The sequence below is a fragment of the Colias philodice genome, chromosome 12 (genome assembly GCF_061535455.1).
Source record: "Colias philodice isolate Cphi_HAF_F1 chromosome 12, ilColPhil1 Martin Lab GWU primary, whole genome shotgun sequence".
NCBI lineage: Eukaryota > Metazoa > Arthropoda > Insecta > Lepidoptera > Pieridae > Colias > Colias philodice.
The window spans coordinates 9,111,481-9,129,895 of NC_143097.1; the positions used below are offsets into that span (position 1 = coordinate 9,111,481).

Here is an 18,415-nt window from a genome sequence, read left to right on the forward strand (position 1 = left end):
AATTACATGCTATATCATCTGTTGTCATATGCTTATATCATCTGTTGAATTGAATGTTGATATTAGCCTCTGAGGGCGTATTCAGAAAGAAAGCTTGAAACTTATAAGCGCTTATCGGCGCTTGTCATGTTCATATATTTTCCTGTCAGTGCTGTCAACCCGCGCAGGAAAATATATGAACATGACAAGCGCCGATAAGCGCTTATAAGTTTCAAGCTTTCTCTCTGAATACTCCCTGAGATATTAGCCCTCTGAATAACGATCATAGGATATAGGATTCTTTGTTCTGAGTATTAGCCTCATTAGCTGTCAATGTCAATTTTCAAATGACATTTTGATTCGTAGACAGAGAATCCATTGGTTTCTCTGTCTACGTTTTGATTTAAAAAAAAATTGTGATACGGCTTCTCCCAGCTACATAATTCAGTTTTTTTTATATAAACATTATAATATATTTCTTAACTCAACAGTTATTACTAATGTAAAAACATTAAAAATAACAGAAACAAAATGTCTACCAAAATCGGTTTTGACGAGTTACGGGTCAAATACAAGGTACAACATAACCTCGCTCAATTATTTATATTTTTATTTTACCGTGTTATTTTGTATTTTTTACTTATCTTGTAATTGTTTTCAGGATGTGTTGTCTAAAGCGTTCTCAACGAACAATATTGACCTGCTCGATTCTTTTTCAAAGAAAGCAAATGAAACTGATAGAAAAGCAGCAATGGATCAAGCATTTCGGGACAAACTGTTAGAATTGTTAGTCGAGGATTCAATAACGCTTGAAAATTACGTCAATTTCTGTATAGAATCATGTAGGCGACAGATGATTACGCCAACAATGCCTGTAGTCCTTTTAGGTGATATATTTGATGCTCTTACATTGAATAAATGCGAACAAATGTTTACCTACGTCGAAAACGGAGTAAATATCTGGCGAGAAGAGCTGTTCTTTGGCGCGTGTAAAAATAATTTGTTACGAATGTGCAATGATTTGTTAAGAAGATTGTCTCGTTCCCAAAACACTGTGTTTTGTGGGAGAATATTATTGTTTTTGGCTAAATTCTTCCCATTCTCGGAACGTTCTGGGCTGAATATTGTATCAGAGTTTAATCTGGAGAATATAACAGAGTTTGGTGGTGATAATTCAAGCACTTTAAAGGATGTTTTGGATGAAGAGATGGTGATTGAAGATGACAAGAACAAACTGACTATAGATTATAATTTATACTGTAGATTTTGGAGCTTGCAAGAGTTCTTCAGAAACCCAAACACTTGTTATAACAAAATACAATGGAAAACCTTTGTTGCAGTGAGTAACAATTACATTTTATTTATTATTCTATAACTACATTTATTATGAAAAATTTTGGCTTGTTATACACATAACATAATAATGACTTACTCTATATTCCATCCTTGGTTATAATTTGTCTAATTTCAATGAATTATTTCAGCATTCCGGCAGTGTTTTATCAGCGTTTTCATCTTACAAACTAGAAGCAATAGAGCTGCAAAAATCAAAGTTAAACAGATTAAAAACAATCAATACAGATGTTGAAATGAAAGAGAGTAAGGAACAACATTATTTCGCCAAGTTCTTGACAAATCAAAAGCTATTGGAATTACAATTGTCGGATTCCAATTTTAGAAGATGTGTTCTCATACAGTTCCTGATTTTATTCCAGTATTTGACGTCTAGTGTTAAGTTTAAATTGTAAGTACTGTATAGTTTGTTTAATGATATTCATAAAAGAGAACTGTTAATGACTTAATTGTACATTTTACTTACATTTCTGTTTAGTATTTGCCTTGCAACAATGAGCATGCATGCCTTTTATATTTGTTAAAAGAAATAGTTTTAGCTTTTCAATAGCTTACTTAAATAATTTTTAAAGTTTTTTCATCTTAATTCTGCATAAAAAATAGCAATCATTTAAAGTAATATAACAATTGGTGAACTATTTTATTATATCAATAGAGAATCTCAAGAACTGAAAACTGATCAATCAGAATGGGTGCAAGAAACAACAAATTTAATTTACAAATTGCTCAGTGAGACTCCGCCTGATGGTAAATGTTTTGTGGAGTGTGTTAAAAGTATACTGAAAAGGGAGGAACATTGGAATAGTTGGAAAAATGATGGGTGTCCAGGTATTTATTTTTATAACTACTAGTTTGATTTGGATTATTTTTAGACATGCTTACAAATGTACATATAACATACATGTCTTACAAAGCTGTTTCTGGTTTTATATAATATATGTACTACATAATATAATACATCACATTTCAACAATTACTTTATTATTTTTGAAATTACGATTTCACAATTTTTTTATTAAATTGAAAGCATTTTTGGTACACAGACTTCATTAGCAACCTATCCAATTCATTTTTATTGTAGAATAAATATGGGATAACCTATTCTTTTTAATTGATTTTTCTAGTATAACTTCACACACAACTTATCATAAAAAAAAATTCTTTTTTTTAGAATTCCAAAAACCAAAACCACCTGTCCAATCGGAATCCACAGAGGAAGTAAGAAGAGTTAAAAAACGCAGGAGACCAGTTGGTGATATTATTAAAGAATATGAAAGTCAAAAGAAACATTTTATGGGAAAGTATGTGGTTAAAACAATGTATAAAATATAAATTGTTTATAATATTATAATTTATAAGTAATATATTTCTCTTTTTTGCAGTACTGAGCTAACAAAATTATGGAATCTTTGTCCCGATAACCTTGCAGCTTGTAGAACTAAGGAGAGAGATTTCATGCCATCTTTGGGTAAGATACAAAATTTATATTTTATACCCCTTAAAATCTAAAACTAAGGGTCGATTTTTCAATGCTTGGATAAAACTTATCCGTCCAATAAAGTATTGCACGATAATATTAAAATGTCATGTAAACTGTCAAATTTTAACCAAGGATTGAAAAATCAGCCCTTAATAACTCAGGCCCCAGAATCACAGACACAATAGAAAATCTATTGTGTCTGGGACCGATCGGCCCGCTTGGGGCTCAATGAGTTAAATCAAAAAAATAATAAAAATATACTTTTAATTTTTGGGGGTATGTATTTGATTTTATTTTTTGAAGGTATTTGAATAAATAAGTTTATTTTTTATTAAGTTTTATATATTTTTATTAAGTAGTTTTTACGTGAAAGAAGTAACAAACATCCATACATCCATACTTACAAACTTTCGCCTTTATAATAGTAGTAGGATGTCATTTAATGAAAATACTATTATAAAGGCGAAAGTTTGTATGGATGTATGGATGTTTGTTACTCTTTCACGTAAAAACTACTGAACCGATTACAATGAAATTTAGCACACATATAGAGGGTAACTTGGATTAACACATAGGATAGGTTTTATCCCGGAAATCCCACGGGAACGGGAACTATGCGGGTTTTCCTTTGAAAACGCGGGTAAAGCCGCGGGCAGAAATCTAGTGAAAAATATATATCAAGTATGTCATAGAATTTTTGGAAACTTTTTGGATATTTATTCCTATACTTACATGTAAATATATTGTAGAATCGTACATGCTATCTGGTGGTGAGAGCGGTGAGGCGGGTCGTGCGGGGTGGGGCTGGCGAGCGTTGCGGCTGTTGGCCCGTCGTTCCCCACACTTCTTTGTGCATACGAATAATCCCATTGGAAGACTGCCTGATTATCTTGATGATATGGTAAGCGTTTTCTGAAATAATAATAAATAAATAAATATTATAGGACATTATTACACAAATCAACCTAGTCCCACAGTAAGCTCAATTAAGGCTTGTGTTGTGGGTACTAGGCGACCTTCTGGTCGTCCTGGATTTATAAGGAAGAATATATTTAATCTTTCAAAACTGTTTTTAGAAAATTAATTGTAATTGTACATTGATGAAGAATTTTGAGTTCTATAGTTTATGTAATAAGGATTATACTCGCAGGTAAAACGTATCTCGCGTGAAGTTGCCGCGAATGCAGCTGCGAGCAACTCTAATGGGGACGCTAATGTGAACAATGATAAAAACATTAAACAGGTAAAATATATTCTAATAAAAATTAAATAACTTAGCATTATAATTTTTTAAAGAATAGTAAAAATTTGATCACTAGACGGGATTCGAACCCGCGTCCTGCGCCAATCCGTTCCGCTGGGATGATGCGCGATTCCTTGATCGATTTATTTTACCAGAAATAAAAAATGGCTTAAATACTAGTGACTAAAAATTTTAAAATCTTGAATGTAAATATACAAAGCAAGTTCCAAAAAACATTATAATTAAAACCAATATGTATTTTATCTTGTACAGGAGGCAAATGATGAAGATATAACTGAAGAGCAGATTGAAGCAGACCTCATAAAGGAAGGCGATGCAAATGATATTGAGCAGGTAAATATTTCTGTCTTATTATTTTCTATGCTAATAAAAATTTAATTAAATTTTCCTAAGATTTTTTTCTGTTCAATTTAATTATGTTGTTGTATTTGTATCTAAAAATTTGTAACATCATATCAATTCTTAGTCCAATTACTATTTGAAAATTATGTAGCAAAGATCAGCATTTTTAGCTTGTCACATAGGAGTTAAAACATATCTTCCACTTAATTTTGTGATATATTTCGACCATAGCCATTAAAACTTAAAACAAAGTCGCTTTCTCTCTCCCTATGTCCCTATATATGCTTAAATCTTTAAAACTACGCAACTGATTTCGATGCGGTTGTTTTAATAGATAGAGTGATTCAAGAGGAAGGTTTTTGTATATAATTTATTAGGTTTTAGACTAAACGGGCGAAGCCGCGGGCGGAAAGCTAGTTTGATTATAAATAATAAATTAATGTTATTTATTTCTTTCCAGGTACCAGATTCAACTCACATAAACGACGACGACGACAAAATTACACGTGCCCGTCTCACAATGATAACCGAAACGCAATTAGACGCTGTGTCCAAAAAACTAACAGATTGGAAGAAATTAGCCGTAAAACTTGACTACAAACCCGACGAGATAGAGTACTTCGAAACAGAGAACGCGACAGATGAAGCGAGAGCCAAAAATATGCTCAAATTGTGGTTCGATGATGATGAAGACGCTTCTGTAGAGAACTTACTCTATATTATGGAAGGCCTAGAACTGGTTGAGGCGTGTGAAGCGCTGAAAAACACAAAATGACGTTGGAAGATACGGGGCAAATACCAGTCGAAGTGATTTGGGCCCTATTTGTATAGCAATAGAGCTGTATATTGAACTTTTGAAATAAAGTTTGAGTTTGAAAAAAAGGAAATTGTGAATGGATTTTGTGGTTAAACCAAGAAGCTTATATCTAATACACTGGAGATTTCAGTATGAACTAACTAACTACCTAGGTGTGAAAGGGATAAAAAAACATACAGGCGTCATTCAACGTCATATTTTCTTGTTACAAGTTAATGTTCATACTGAAATCTCCAGTGTATTAGATATAAGCTTCTTGGGTTAAACGGACTTAATAAATTGTTCTGATGTCGTGTTGTTTTGGAAACAGACTGTAATCATGAATTTGAAGTATAACCTGTGTAAATTGGGATTGTGGTTGTAAAAAGTTTACTTATAAAGTTTCATTGTTAGTTTAAATCATTTCTGCTGTGTTTATATTATGAGCTTGAGTATTGACATAACTGATAACATAAGTGTTTAGGGAAAATTTCCTAATAAGTAAAATCGTCGAACATAACATTATCCATCGTGATTAGTTTAGGTTTAAAAACTTAAAAGCATTATAAAAAGATTTATTCATGTAAGGGCCGATTTTTCAATGCTTCAATAAAACTTATCCGTCCAATAAAGTATTGCACGATAATATTAAAATGTCACGTAAACTGTCAAATACAGGCAATTAGAATACGTTTTTAAAATGGTAGTTTTATACATTATTCTACGAATAAGTTTTAACCAAGGATTGAAAAATCAGCCCTTATTCATGTAAAACTACTAAACGGCAGATAAATTAAAAATCTATTCAATAACTGGTTTTGCATATGGGCAAGTATAGTCAGCCTTTTCCAATAAATTCTTATATTATGAAGATTGAATATGTATATCTAATTGTAGAGTCGTTATTCTCACTGCCATGTAACATAGCATATACCTATATATATTATATTACAGTAATTACTTACATTTACGATTTATCGACTTTTTGTATCGAAAGCGAAGTGAAGACGGAACGATTATGAAAACATTCATTTACAACCGAATTATAAAAAATGTAAAATTACAATATTGTTACACATTCGTAATATTTAAGATGAGCTTTATTTGGATTACTACGAATAATATAGGTCGTAAATAAGATTTTGAATAAATAATTCAACAAGTTTCAAGAGTTTTATTTTTAACACATCTTTCATCATATCCTTAAATGTTATAATAGTCATAGAGTTTGGAAGAATCACAGAAGTTTTTAATTTTTAAATTTAAATTTTCTGACACTTGAAGAAAAAGTATTTAAGGCAATAAGATTCGAGCTCTAAAGCTGTAAAAATTCTACAATAAAAGTATATTTAAATCATTGGAGACGACGGACGCTAAAGCAAACATTTGATAAAATCCCATTCATAAGAATAAAACTGCATCAAACTTCTAACCATAATCCTCACAAAATGTGGAAAGTGCTTGAGCAAACTCTAGCTCTAAGATAAATTTTCAACATGAATTTCCGTCGGAAACTCATTTGGTTCAGATTTATAAAACCATTAAACAATGTCGGCCGATCCGAAATTATAACTTGCACGTCTTTCCTCATAGCGGCTGACTCACGGTGTGCCCAAAACAGAACTTATTACATACAAACATACACGCTACCGTCGAATCACACAATTATAGCTCAAAGCACCTTGTAATAAGGCTCATAATCGTCGAAGCGTTAGCTTGGCAAATGAATATAACAACCACTATATCTTGAGCCGCTTACACTAACTCTTCTGTAAAACTGTGGGGGATATCGCCGCTATGCAGGGTGCGTTGCAGATCAATGTAATCTGGCCACATTTCAGCACCGCCGCGATGTTTACAGAATCGCGGAATAGTCGCTGCACCGAATTTAGTTCGTAACGTATACGTCAATGGGTAGACGAGGCTTAGGTAGTGCTCGAGCGGTCGATCTTAAAATATTTATATTTTTATGATTCGATACCCGACTAGATATTTTTATATTAAAAATATACGGCAACGGGCGTGACGTGCGTGCGCAGGAGTCGCTTTATCCGAATTTGTGGATTGTACAAATTTTACTGTAAGTAGAAATGTGTTTGTGTGTGTGTGATTTCCTGTAAATTCTAAAAATATGCACGTATAATTCAATAATGTTGTAGCTATTTCAATTGTAAACAATTGCTAAAGGAGGAGGTGGTGATGAAAATAAAGATATGAGAAGTAAAATGTAATTAACTAGTTATTAATTGAATATTTTTAAAGAAAAATTACTGTCTCTACATTATTCTCACATAAACTTGTTTAAATAAAGGAAAGTGTAACGGACAAGTTTTTCAGTTGACACACCTAGTAACAACATTTCGTACCTACTGCTACTGAAAACTAGAATATTATGTAGCATGTTTAATGGGTACGCGAATGCCTACATAAATTTTTTATGACTATAATATAATCTCACTGGCTAAATAATCGTTACAAATATTCATAAGTTCTTGTATACCTACTGGAAACTATTTTAAAGAAAATTATTGTACTTAATAATTTAAGAAATATTATTATTTTTAATTAATTAAATACCTGAAAAGAATTAAATAATTGAAAAAAAATAGCTAATATTTTTAAGACTGGCAATTTACGCGCGCATTCAATAAATCAGCAACCGAAAATTTGGCATGATTCATGAAAACTGCTTTACATGAAGCGGGAAACGGATATAGATCTGTATTTAACGCACTTAACTTACCTTTTAAATTTAATTTAATTTAATTATTATTCCTTTCATGCCGAATGAATTTAATTCTCTGTTATGAATAAATGAATGAAAAAAATGTGCCCCATAAGGACAATTTTAAGTTTAATAAAGTTTTAAGCATAGAATAAACGATACAACTTGTTTTTATTTATTATCATTTAAATCTTTTATCAAGAAAGTGTGATCACGTAGTATGTACCTACTAGATATTCTATTTGAAAAATAATGAATAGGCTTGATAGTAGAAAGAAAAAAGTTTATACCACAGATCAGAAAAAAACAGTCCTCTGTTCTGTGCTATATACAATGAGAAGTGCATGGAGCATGAAGCTAACCTATAAAATAAAACCGTCGTATTTTATAGTAAAATCACGACTTAGTTTTAAATGCTGATAGAGTGCACTAGTAAATAGTTAATGGTCGTGTAAAACGAACAGTGTCATAATAATCAATGGCCATGTCGTGTACCTACTATAAAATGTGATTAAGCAATAATACAATTGTTTTGTTTTAAAATAGCTTTTATTTTCATTCTTATTTTAAAAGTTAATTTATTTTTTTGTTGATTATAATGGCAAATGCGCTGTCGCATTAAATTGCAAATATTTTTTTAAACATATTATCTTTTTGCATACAGTATCAATTTTATGAATAATAACTTAGGCATAATATGTTAGTAGGTAAGTAGTTAGTTACACAAAAAAATTGTTATTTCTTACTACCGTATACCTTAGGTATAGTGGATTCATGTAGATACACTATTTTTCGTAGAATTATATGGGTGTTTCTACACATAAAGCTGTTTTGCACTAGGTACTAACTATAAAACAATTTTTTCAGCACGTTTTTAATGATCGTTTATTGTATTCAAGGCAAAACTAAATGATTCGTGCTATTTCATGTCTTGTTAACAAAATCGTAAGAGTTAAAAAACAAGTTGAATGAAACACAGAATGAAAGGCGAAAGAAAACTCAACGGCACGAAAAATAACATTGTTTAGAATTTTATTACGACGTTGAAATTCAAATAAATTTAAAACACACTTCGCTGTCTCCCGTGAAAGATAAACAGCCGAGTAGAACATTTGTGTCCGTCATTTAGGCGTAATTAATTTTATTAAAGGTATCTGCGCAATCATCCAGACTGTATCCATTATAAAGGAACGCAAGAACATTACGCTCCTTGCCTAAATTCCTTTGATATTCATCTCTATCTTCTTTCTTATATATAAAAATGAATCGCAAAATGTGTTGGTAAGCGCATAACTCGAGAACGGCTGAACCGATTTCGATAATTCTTTTTTTATTATATTCCTTGAAGTACGAGGATGGTTTTTACGTAGAGAAAACGTAAATATGTACCACGGGCGAAGCCGGGGCGGACCGCTAGTAATTATATAAAATAAACTATCAAAACTCTGAATGAGATATGAATGACGTTAGTTTATTAGCTATTTTTGTAGGCACCTTTCCTATTATACCATATATTATACTATCAATATTTTTAACACATTTATTTAGATTCATTATTTTCAGGCAGATATTGGTAATTAAATGATTTGTCAAAATTGTAAACATTTTTACTTTAGTAACTAGGATGGGCGTAATGCCTTCACGAAAGCTTCACGAGAATCCGCTATGATTAAGGCTATGATGGTTTACTCCTACATATTCTTTTTTCACACAAACAACTACGAACAGGGCGGCTTGCATACAAAATTTCATCTGGCCATTTTTCAAACCATTTTCAAGATGTATATTTCTGTAAAGTGGAGCACCGGGCGTGGTTGTAAACATTGCTGCGCTTCGGATTTACTTTTGTGTATAAATTAGCATATTTCTATGTGGGTTAACTATAATATTATCATGGATTAGATGTGCAATAGTTACTTTGTAATTCGTGAATCATGTTACGTTATACAATAGGTGTAAGCGAGAAAATTTGTAGGATGTTATCATTTATAATTATTAATTACCTAAGTACTAGTCTAGATTAATTAGTGAAACTTCATAGTTAAAACATGGTTAAAACTTAATGATAAACTATATGATAATACCAATAAAAGTTTTTATTGTGAAATAGCTGTTTCAAAATATTAAAAATGATATTGTTTCTTGGTTTACGTAAGGCAAGTAATTTTTATTGGTAAGCTAATAGCGTATTATTTAATCAGGTGTGAAAATTACCTGCCAACACCTACCAAAGATTTGAACATTAAAACTATGAGCACCTACTTATACCTACTTATCGACTATCATTATTGGATATTGACACACGTGCGTTAATTACGTTGTTATGTTTATAGTAATTATTTTTGGTCTTCGCAATAAACGTCTTATTTAGGGTGAAAGTGGGAAACCCAGTATAAATTAGTTATGTAGGTATTTATAATTAAATTGATAGAAAAAAAATGTCGATGTGTTTAGCCTATATGGCAATTGGCAGTAACGACTAACGAGTGATTCACAAATGACTTTCTTGATGTCTAGGACTAATATGATGTCTATACAGTATCAATTCCAGTCTGGAATTGCACCGTTGTAAATTTCTACACACGTGAAGGAAGGGGAGGGAGGCTTCTTGGGATGCGCGTACCATCTTATCAGTGCTCAAGCGCTTCTCTATTGGCAATAAAAAAACATAGGTACCTTTTCAGTTATATGTTTTAATTGTTTCAATCGGGCCAATTGTAATCTCACACATAATATATCAAACTGCAATCTTCTGCAATTAAAATTAGCTATCATCGACGAATTTTATCGGTAACGTTTCTGTTCAGCTAGTAAAAATACGAAATAGTGAAAAATTGTTTCTGTACATTTTACCTATACAATGAAATAAAATGAATCATTTAGTTAACTATTATTCTTAAAAGTACCTAAGTATAACTCTGGTAATTTTCAAATGATATTAAATCTAAGAAGGTAACTAGGTACAACATCTTAACTGCTAGGAAGTAGAACACTATAACCAAATCAAATTGAAATATGTGTTTACAAATTATTTCTAAAGCAGTATCAATATTAAAATTACAGTTATGAATCAAACAAAAACGTCTATAATCTGCTTCCCTATAACTGCTGAATCAAATAAAATGTCGTAGATATGTTAGCAACACATAACCGCATAACGTATGTTTTTAATTTTGTCTATGGCTGTCACAGACGGTGAAATAATAAAAATATCCACAGTTTCGAAAGTTCAAATTCATGTTTACCAATAAAAAGGTGATGATAGTGTCATTTCCTGTTTATTAAACAGCCGTTTTTTAAAGCTTGGATACTGTAAACCAATGGGTGTTCTTGATTCAATACCTATTAATTTAAAAGTAATTGATTTAAACCACGGGATTAGGCAAGAGTCACAACCAAGTAGATAAGTATTATGTTCTTAGAAAATATTGAGGTTTACAAAAACAGATATAAAAAAACGCAATTAGGATTAGATATATTTTAGGATTGTCCGCAAAAATAAAACACAATTAATCGCGGCGAAAGCAAGTTTGAGAATTTAAAAAAACTTTAAAGAGAAAAGTTCAAATTAGATATATTATCTCGACGACATTCTGTCATCCCAATGTGCACCTAAAAGTCCTAAAAGAAGTAACAAGAAACTGTTTACTACATACAACAAACAAAATGCTAAAATTAAATCTAAAAATACCGCGAGTAGCCTAGCTAGAAGACATTTGAATGTATCATCCCTTGACGTATCCAATTATCGTAACTTTTCAAACGACAAGCGAATGACTGTTGACGTATTGCCTCAAATCAAAGCAAGATGCCGCACGAGCGTTGTTTTTTTCCGAGAATACGGTGGAAACGGGGATCGGCTAGTCTCGTACAGAATTAAACCTTGTTTAGTTTGGTCGTCGCCCTAAATAGAGATCTCTTCCTTCCTAATGATTTACAGTTTACACGCACATTAAATTGCTGTTTTCCGCGCTTGTGTAACCAATTCTATATTCAATGGTATACTATAAATACAAGCGGCTGAAACAGATATCGATCATGTTTTTGTGAAATCCACTTGATTATAGATATTTCTTGTTTGGTCTTATTTGAAAATGGGGCTTTTAAATTTTAGTACTTAGGTATGTCTATGGTCGGTTTGGTATCCCAAAAAAATTGAATGTTAGCAACTGTTTTCCCAAAGCAATCATGATAACTTCAACAAGAAAAGGAAGCTAGAATAGCTACGTGATTCTACAAAACATGTAAATGCCTTAACCACAGGCCTCAACATAGCCCATTTCTGCAAAACAAATTGGTAATAAATGTCCACCTAACATTTTGCGCATAGGCATTTTTTGGAAATTGATGTCACCACTAATGAGACAATCGACCGAAGCTGCGTTCTTTACGCATGTTTTTTAATAAAAATCTTTATATAATATAATATTGAATGTATGTACTCCAGACAAACGCCAGACGTTGTTTTCCAGTGAAGTACCAAATGATTCGTTGACAATACTATTCAATTGTTTTCTATAAGTAACACGGAAGACAATAGAAACTTTGATTAAGAGAGAGGATCCCGGCCTGGATAAACGTTTAACTGTGGTGCTGAATGCAATAAAATAATCTTTTCAAGTTTCCATTCTGCGTGTTATTAAGACTGCCTGGACCACTCGGCCACCCCTGATCACATGAAAGCAAGAATTTATAATATTCCTTATAAATTTATCAAATTTTCATATGATTAGGTTTAAAGTGGTGTAGGTATGATACGCGTTTAAAAAAGGTAAGCTAGTTCATCAGCGTCAATAAGAAGCTCAATATAAAAAAATACACATTTCTCTATTAATATTCCGAAATTGTCATGACAACCGCTATGACAAACAAGTTTAAAATATTAGCGTTCTTTTATTAGAATTTTATATTTAGGTCTAGCTTTTGTTTTTATCTAGCTCTAAAAAACAAAAGCTGTCACAAACAATTTGGAACAAATCGTCTAATTACCACATCTTCCTGTCTTTAGCTATATTATATTATCGGTGGCTATACATTGGCACAGATGCAACGGAAACAAGTGACGCACAATATTCGCGTAATCTATAAATACGACTAATATTTAAATTAGGGTTGTTGAGGATTCCTCTTCCGCTTCCTCATAATGCGGAAGTTCCGCAATATTTTGGGTTCCTCTACCGTTACCGCATCCTCAAAAATGAAAATAAAAAATTCCTCTTCCGCTATCGCTTCCTCAAAATTTAGAGGAAATTTATGAGGATGCTGATCCGATCGGGCGGCGAATTTACAAAGCCTATTGCACGCCTCATAAGCGAAGCGTTGAGGTGGGTACTACTGTCACTTCGCGCAAAACATCTGATTTTTCAAACTTAAAATGTCTTTATGTATCATACATTGCACTTGTAAGATAATACATACACACACATATTAAGAAAAAACACTATTTTTAACATTCATGATATTTTTGATGTCATTTTTGTTATTTAAACTAGTTAAAAAACAGTTTAAAAAAGTTCTGTCTTGGACGTCCGTGTGTCTGTATGTGCGGAGGATTTTCTTGTTAACACGATAGCGACCGAAATACTTTACTAATCGAGTCTTTTTTTTTTTCTCTTACGCTTGAGTATGCTCAGGAATAGAACCCTTTCATTTTTCAGGGTCTGATTCGATGTGGTTTAATTGTTATTAAATAAACAAAAATAATAATTAATAAATAATTATTAAAAAAAAATTATGAGGCGTGCACTTTTGGATTTTCCAAACTATTTAAACTATGTATTCGAGTTACGAGTCGGACTCTACTAACGAACAAGAGTAGAGTCTTACCGCCATATTTATATCTGCGCCTAACACTTATCTCTAAACATAATAATATAACATTTTCTCTCATACTCAGAAGAAACATATTTTACCAAATAATGTTTGTCAAAAGTCATTTTAAATTAAAAAACAAACAATTTGTTTAAGCTTACATAATAATATCTACTTACCAGTTAGTTTTTTTTTTGTGGAAATCGCCTAATGTCGCTTCTGGCACTGATATAGACTAGGTTTTTTCTGTGGGTTTTTTCGAGTAATATGCATAAACAAAAGCTCATCTGAGTCCGGCTCGTGACTCAAATAGTATAGTACTTACAGGCTTTGTAAATTCGCGATCGGGCGAAAGTTAACCTCCCCTAACCTTAAACATCAATATGTAGAGACAGGAGAATGGCTTTTGTTTTAATTTTTAATTTTAAAAGTTTTTGTTTTTTAATTTTGATTATAATTTCCTATCATCCTCATCCTCATCCGCTTCCTCTTCCGCTTCCTCATCCGCATCCTCTTCCTCAAAAAAATATCCTCTTCCTCATCCGCATCCTCTAAATATGTGTGTGAAAATTCCTCTTCCTCCTCCTCTTCCTCATAATCACTTCCTCAACAACCCAAATTTAAATAGATGTTGGTCCATGTAACTGGAGTCTATTTATGGTAGTTACGTATTCGAATTAATACAGCTATTTAATTCAGATGTAACGGGAGTCTTATGGAAGCTTGACAAATCTTTACAGATATGAAATATGTTCAATGTTCATCCAAGTCTTATTATTATGATAGTTTATATGTACTTTAAATATTTATGAAATTTATAAAATGAATACGCGTAATCAATATAGGTAAGATGTGTTTAGGAGGGTGTATGAGATAACAATCCATTTAATAAATAATTAGTTTGATGGGTAACGGTCATACAAGAATTAAAAACTTGGTTAAAAATACTACCAATTTCTAGAGTCTAGATAGAGATTAGAGTGCTTTAGAACTGCACATAATCAAGACAATATGGAGGTCTATTTTATTTCAGATTCGATTAATATTCTACAAGAAAATGTACCAATGCTTTCTGGTTTCGATGACAATAAGATTTAGATTTACTTACTTACCTATAATACTATCGTTCTAAAATCTGTTAAAAATGGATTGGTAATAAAATTTCAGGTCGACATCCCGCTAATTACATACCTACGTAGATAGAATCTATTTTTATTAGTACCTAACGAGAAGTAGACACTAAAAATACAAAACTATTGCAAAAAATATCTATTTGTGAAATCGTCGCTTTTAACTTTTTTATTGTTGCTGTTACAAATAAATCAGCGCCAGCTTTTCATAAATTCTGTCCCGTCTGAAACTGTACGCAAGAGAGGAAATTATTATGTATTTAGGTTTTAACGTATTATTATATTGTTTCAATGTTAATTTTGATGTGGTAGGTCAAATTTTATTCACACGTAGAGCACATTCCTTACGAATTTATGGTACGGGAGCTATTAACGTTTTAAAAAAAGTCATTTTAGTATAGTTGGGTTTTTGATATACTGTTTCTCTTGCTATTTCGGTTAGAGTCCGCGCTGTCTGGCTGGCCGCAGTGGTTGCGTTTATTAGTGCGCACAGGAAAATATCGGTAATTTAAAGTCATTTATTAACGCGTAATTTTTAATCTTTTGCCTTTAGATAGATCCATCAGACATAAATTTGTTATTGCAAGACGTTTTTTTCGTTGTTAAATAGGTGCCATACGCATTTTTTTATTTCAAAATCATTAAAAAGTCATCGAAATAAGTGAAATTACATAAATATGATTCCGCTTAAAAGGTAAGTAATAACTTTATTACTTATATTATATTATCCTTTTTTAATACTTATATTGAATAATTAGTAAACTAATATTTTTAACAGATGGTTTCATATTTATTACACTTTTGGGTATTAATATGAATTTGATGATATTTGGTTTTTATCAAGTTTACATAAACGTCCTATTTGAGGTTCGTTGTGAAAAGGAGGCACCATAGTAGATTGTTGCTAAAAAATTGTAAATAGTAAAATGAATATTATACATAGTATATCCTTCACGGGGACTCATGTTGATGGAATTTCACTTATTTCGATGACATTTTAATGATTTTGAAATAAAAAATTGCGTCTGGCACCTATTTAACAACGAAAAAAACGTCTTGCAATAAAAAAATTATGTCTCATGGATCTATCTAAAGGCAAAAGATTAAAAATTACGCGTTAAAAAATGACTTTAAATTAAGGATATTTTCCTGTGCAGATAAGATGCGCACTAATAAACGCAACCACTGCGACCAGCCAGACAGCCCGGACTCTAACCGAAATAGCAAGAGGAACAGTATATCAAAGAACCAACTATACTAAAATGCTCTCTTGTCAACGTTGGTAGCTCCTATACGATTAGTACTATGAAGATTGTAGATATACTACTAGTTGTATACGTAGTATATTATTATTAGTCTGTGCTACTAGCTACTTCAGAATAACGTTTGTACAAAAAGATAGTGCATCGGACTTAATTTCCTATAAAGGTGAACCTTTTATACGACTACTTAAAATTCAACTTGAGATTGCAAATGCAAAACTCAAGTTCCTTACTTTCGTAACTTAAGAGATAGGTAGCAGAAATATTGCACCCAACAACAATTTAAGGGGCCGCACGATCCCACAAACCTATCATCACGATTTCTGCAAACCAATGGATATTTAGAGATCGACCTTGTTTTATTTCGATCGTCGATCAGGCAGACGTATACTAAAATATAAATCGAGCAGATTTAAAAGCAAGGAATAATGGTGTGCGCAGACACCTGGATGGATCAGTTTGGAGTTTCGCCAGCGAGATAAGAGCCGATAAAGTAGGACTACCAGGAAGGTGTTAGGTGATACAGGATTTGTATAGATTTATTGCATACCTACAATTGGCCAGTGAATTCAGAATTGGTACACAGAGATTAAAAAGAAAAGACAAACTTGGTCTTTCATCTGAGAACTGATGGTGTGGTCCAAAGAAAAACATCAATCCACAAGTTACGAAATAGATGTCATAATGAAAGTGGTACTTATGTGCCAGAACAAAAAGTTTTACGATAATTGAGATGCATTTAGACTGGCGGTGGATTGTTATTAAAGTTCTCATAAAAACAAACGACGACGACGACGACGACGATACTCGTTCATTTTTTTAAATGCTCAAGTTTATTACGGGAACCATGAATCAGCGAATATTAATCCAATAAGCCTAACTAACAATGTTCAACTGAGATCTTAACGTTTCGTTCCAACGCTGTTAATGTGTTTGTGAACTACATTTTTTGGTATAATAATTTTAGTAGTCCATTAAAACGTCTATGTCGATGGATGTAAGTCATAAAAATATCGCGCTTTGTTATTCTCTCTGCAAATCAAAAGAGATTTTAAAGCGTCTTGATGAAAATTGTTTCTGCCTCAAAAATAACATTCAGTTTGTAAGTAATTTATCATTATAACAAGCTTGGGTAAACTTCATATTTATGACGAGTCATTTTGAAATATCTACTCGTTATAAATTGGTAAATAAAATAAAAACAAGTTCATATTTTTCAGTCAAATTTGTTATTTAGTAGGTACGTAAGTATATGAATGCCTCCTCATTTATCATCTTACAATACCTACCTACATGGCGGCATCTGCATGCAAAGTAGATTATTTTCTTTAAACTGTGTCTAGAAGACTTGCTTACATATTCGGAATTAGATATTTATCGATAATTACTGAGAGAAGAATACACTTAAGACATACCTAAATCCAATACTTATGGGTATCTAAAGTTTTAATTCGCTTATGAGCAATCTAAAAGCATATCTATGTATTTGTGTAATCGTACCTATATCCTCCTGGGACCCAAGAACTAAAAAGTTATAGTATATAGGTACTATATGTACCTACATATGTGATTTTTGGAATAGACAATAGGTAATATCGTCTCAGAGACTAGCTAGCTATTTTACTAGATACCTTCCTAATCTATGTTTGTTCGCTTTATACGATTAATATTCTTTGGTCTAATTTGTCATTATTCTACATATAGTACCTACCTGGGCACTGTACACACAATTTATATATAATTTGAGCGTAGGTAGGTACCTACCGATCTATATCGGTAATCGATACATATGAAATAAATCTTACCGCGTCAATTTCGGTAGGTAATAAATAAATAAATAAATAAATAAATAAATAAATAAAATCTTTATTTGAATTCATACATAAGTTTGACATATTGGATTGGGGTTCAGGCCCCCTTACTAGGTATACCTAACCTGTATTAAGGGGACCTGTTCCTTCCCTAATATTGATCCCAAGTTTGCATGAATTAAAACATAAATTTAAGAATAACAAATTATCTAAAATTCCAAACTATTTAAAAACCTGTAGAATTCCCAGAAGATATTTTTTACTGAGCGCAGACGATAAAAACGTCGTGATAATTATAGGATTTCTTAAAAATAGTTACGAAGCATTACCGTCACAGCCGGGTAACGAACCCACGGGGTTTAATTCACTTCCTTCGTGCGTACTTTGCATTCCTACATCTCCTAGTATTTACATAAACCGATTTGTTTATACTGCTAGCTGTACTTACATGTAAAAATAGGC

General features: G+C 32.0%; 1 protein-coding gene across 4 annotated transcripts in view; it reads left to right on the plus strand.

The window, feature by feature from the left end:
• Nucleotides 1-381: 381 nt before the first annotated feature.
• Hpr1 (THO complex 1-like protein Hpr1) overlaps nt 382-18,415 on the plus strand; it is a 45,301-nt gene continuing 27,267 nt past the window's right edge. The window contains exons 1-11 of one of the 4 annotated variants that reach the window (XR_016316407.1): nt 382-555; nt 641-1,318; nt 1,464-1,723; nt 1,988-2,160; nt 2,504-2,633; nt 2,715-2,800; nt 3,562-3,713; nt 3,963-4,055; nt 4,329-4,409; nt 4,879-5,495; nt 5,848-6,378. Coding sequence is in view for 1 of the 4 variants with exons in the window: in XM_089701797.1 (XP_089557923.1) it covers nt 511-555; nt 641-1,318; nt 1,464-1,723; nt 1,988-2,160; nt 2,504-2,633; nt 2,715-2,800; nt 3,562-3,713; nt 3,963-4,055; nt 4,329-4,409; nt 4,879-5,193 (2,013 nt within the window). In the remaining 3 variants the exon portion in view is untranslated. The other 3 variants (XR_016316408.1, XR_016316406.1, XM_089701797.1) reach the window with 3 other exon arrangements.